The 2435-nt window shown below is 50.1% G+C and overlaps 1 protein-coding gene across 1 annotated transcript; it reads left to right on the top strand.

The window, feature by feature from the left end:
* Positions 1–468: 468 nt before the first annotated feature.
* On the top strand, positions 469–2133 carry FANCF (FA complementation group F). The gene has a single exon (XM_043580825.1). The coding sequence runs from the start codon at positions 843–845 to the stop codon at positions 1920–1922; it is 1080 nt and encodes a 359-aa protein (XP_043436760.1). The 5' UTR covers positions 469–842; the 3' UTR covers positions 1923–2133.
* Positions 2134–2435: the final 302 nt, after the last annotated feature.

Below are 2435 nucleotides of genomic sequence, written 5' to 3'. Positions count from 1 at the left end.
CAACATCAGTAAGTTAGAAACTGTCATATTTAGACAATGCAACCTCTAGAAGTTGGCAAGTAAGTATTTTTTGAATGCATAAATGAGTGAATAATCCAGATGACATTCCAGAATTGAATCCTTCTTCCTCTCCCCTCTTCCCACAATCTTAGTCAAATATATTTCTGTCATAGTGTCTTAACTGTCATTTTGCTCAGTTATTTGTGTGAAATGAAAGTCAACTAAGCTATTTTGCCATGGGAATAACGAAAACAAAAAAAAGTGCAATTTTCTAATAAAAATTTAAATTCCTTTAAAAAATTTAAAAGTACTAGTATTGAAGTTTTTTGTCTGCTTCAGTTAATCTGGGCTTCAGCTCTAATAGCAAAATAACAATGTGAAGGCCCAGAATTTAAGAATGTGCCTGGCATTAATTAATCGGTGGTCAGTACATTTTTTACTAAGCTGAATTGAACTAAAGATTTCATTTAATATTTAACAGCATTACCCAATTGGCATTACCCAATAAACGTCAGCACAGACCATCTCAGGCCAAGCTCAAGAAATTTCTACTTGGGCTTATTTCCAAAGTGAAAGAAGCATGGAGACTCTCGCGACTAACAGTATCTCGCACGTGACGCAGAGAACTCTGTTTTGAACACTTTAGTGGCAAAAGTAAAACCGCGGGGCCTTTTCTCCAGTTTAAATTTCCCAGGGTCAAAGTACCCGGATGAACGTCCTTGTCATAGCGACAGGGACTTTATCCAATAGCATTGTAGAGAGGCGTATCCTTACACAGACGCTCCAATCGGCACGCAGAGAGTCGGCGTCTCCAAGGTGAACGCGGAAGTAAGCACGCCCCCATGGAATCGCTCCTGCAGCACTTTGAGCGCTTCTCCGAGGTGCTGGCGGTCTCCCGCACGACCCACGTCAGGACCTGGGACCCCGCGACAGTGCGCAGGGCCTTGCAGTGGGCTCGCTACCTGCGCCACGTCCATAGGCGCTTTGGACGCCATGCCCGCATTCGCATGGCTCTGGAACGGCGGTTGCAAAACCAGTGGAGACTGGAGGGCGGCTCTGGGTCCTCTCCGGTCCCCGGGTTGACGAACTTCCAGGCCTTGGAGCGCTGTGACCTCCTGCTGTCTCTGCGCCTGCTAGAGAACCGGGCCCTGGGGGATGCCGCCTATCACTACCTGCTGCAGGAGCTCTTTCCGGGCCCTGGCGTCCCGGACGCCGACCCGGAGACGCTCCAAGGCAACCTGGCCCGCCTCGCCCGCCGCCGATCCGCTGTCCACTTGCTGCGCCTCAGCGGCTACGGAGAGAACTCGGTGCTTGAGGAGGACTCAGTGCTGAAGACCCAGGCGGAGCTGCTGCTGGCGCGTCTGCGAGAGGTGCCGAAGGCCGAAGCCGAGGGCCCTAGCCGGTTTCTCAGCATCCTGTGGGAGCGCTTGCCTCAGAACAACTTTCTGAAGGTGATAGCGGCCGCGCTGTTGCTCCCCCCGTCGTCTCCCCGGCTCCAAGAAGAGGAGCTGGAACCGGGAACCCCCAAAACACTCGCAGACGGGGATCAGGAGCTGGTCCGTTGGCTTTTGACGAAGTCGGATGCCATGGCCGCCTTTTGCCGTAACCTCCCAGCCGGGCTTTTAACTTCGGTGGCAGGCCGCCACCCAGAGCTCTCCCGGGTCTATCTGGGTCTGCTCGCAGACTGGGCCCGACATCTGCACTACGACCTTCAGAAAGGCATTTGGATTGGAACTGAGTCCCAACATGTGCCCTGGGAGGAGTTGTATGGCAAATTTCAAAGCCTCTGTCAGGCCCCCCCACCTCTGAAAGATGACGTTCTAGCTGCCCTGGAGTCCTGTAAGGCGAAGGATGGAGATTTTCAAGTCCGTGGTCTCAGCATCTGGACAGACCTGTTGTTAGCTCTTGGGTGTGGGTCATGATACTGCACTTAGGAAAAAAGAAGTTTTAGGTCTCAGACCGGGCCCCAGTTCGCTTTGGGCCATGTTTTGTTATTACTTGAATGTATGGTTTACCGAATTAAAATTCCAGTGCTTGCACCAGATCTGTACTTTCATGTGTACAAAATAGTATTTTAGGTGCTAATTTGTAATAGACGGAATTATAATTTACAATTACAATTGTGCAAAGTAACTGCCTCGTGTTGTCATGGATTTTGTGGATAGAGGAGTGACATTGCAAGTACCTTAAAGCCATGAGGTTAACAATAGTTTGCATATTAGAAGGCTCACTTCTGGGACGCCTGGGTGGCTCAGTCTGTTAAGCCTCCGACTTGAGCTCGGGTCATGACCTTGCTGTCTGAGTTTGAGCCCCTCCTCGTGCTCTGTGCTAACAGCTCAGAGCCTGGAGCCCACTTCCAATTCTGTGTCTCTCTCTGTGCTCTCGTGCTCTCTCTCTCAAAAATAAGCATTAAAAAAAAAGTTTTATTAAAGGCT

This window comes from Prionailurus bengalensis, chromosome D1, assembly GCF_016509475.1.
Source record: "Prionailurus bengalensis isolate Pbe53 chromosome D1, Fcat_Pben_1.1_paternal_pri, whole genome shotgun sequence".
Classification (NCBI taxonomy): domain Eukaryota; kingdom Metazoa; phylum Chordata; class Mammalia; order Carnivora; family Felidae; genus Prionailurus; species Prionailurus bengalensis.
This window is presented reverse-complemented; position numbering and strand designations above follow the sequence as displayed.

Excerpts from the sequence above, each read along its gene's own strand:
- FANCF (XM_043580825.1), top strand. The coding sequence starts at position 843 with ATGGAATCGCTCCTGCAGCACTTTGAGCGCTTCTCCGAGGTGCTGGCG.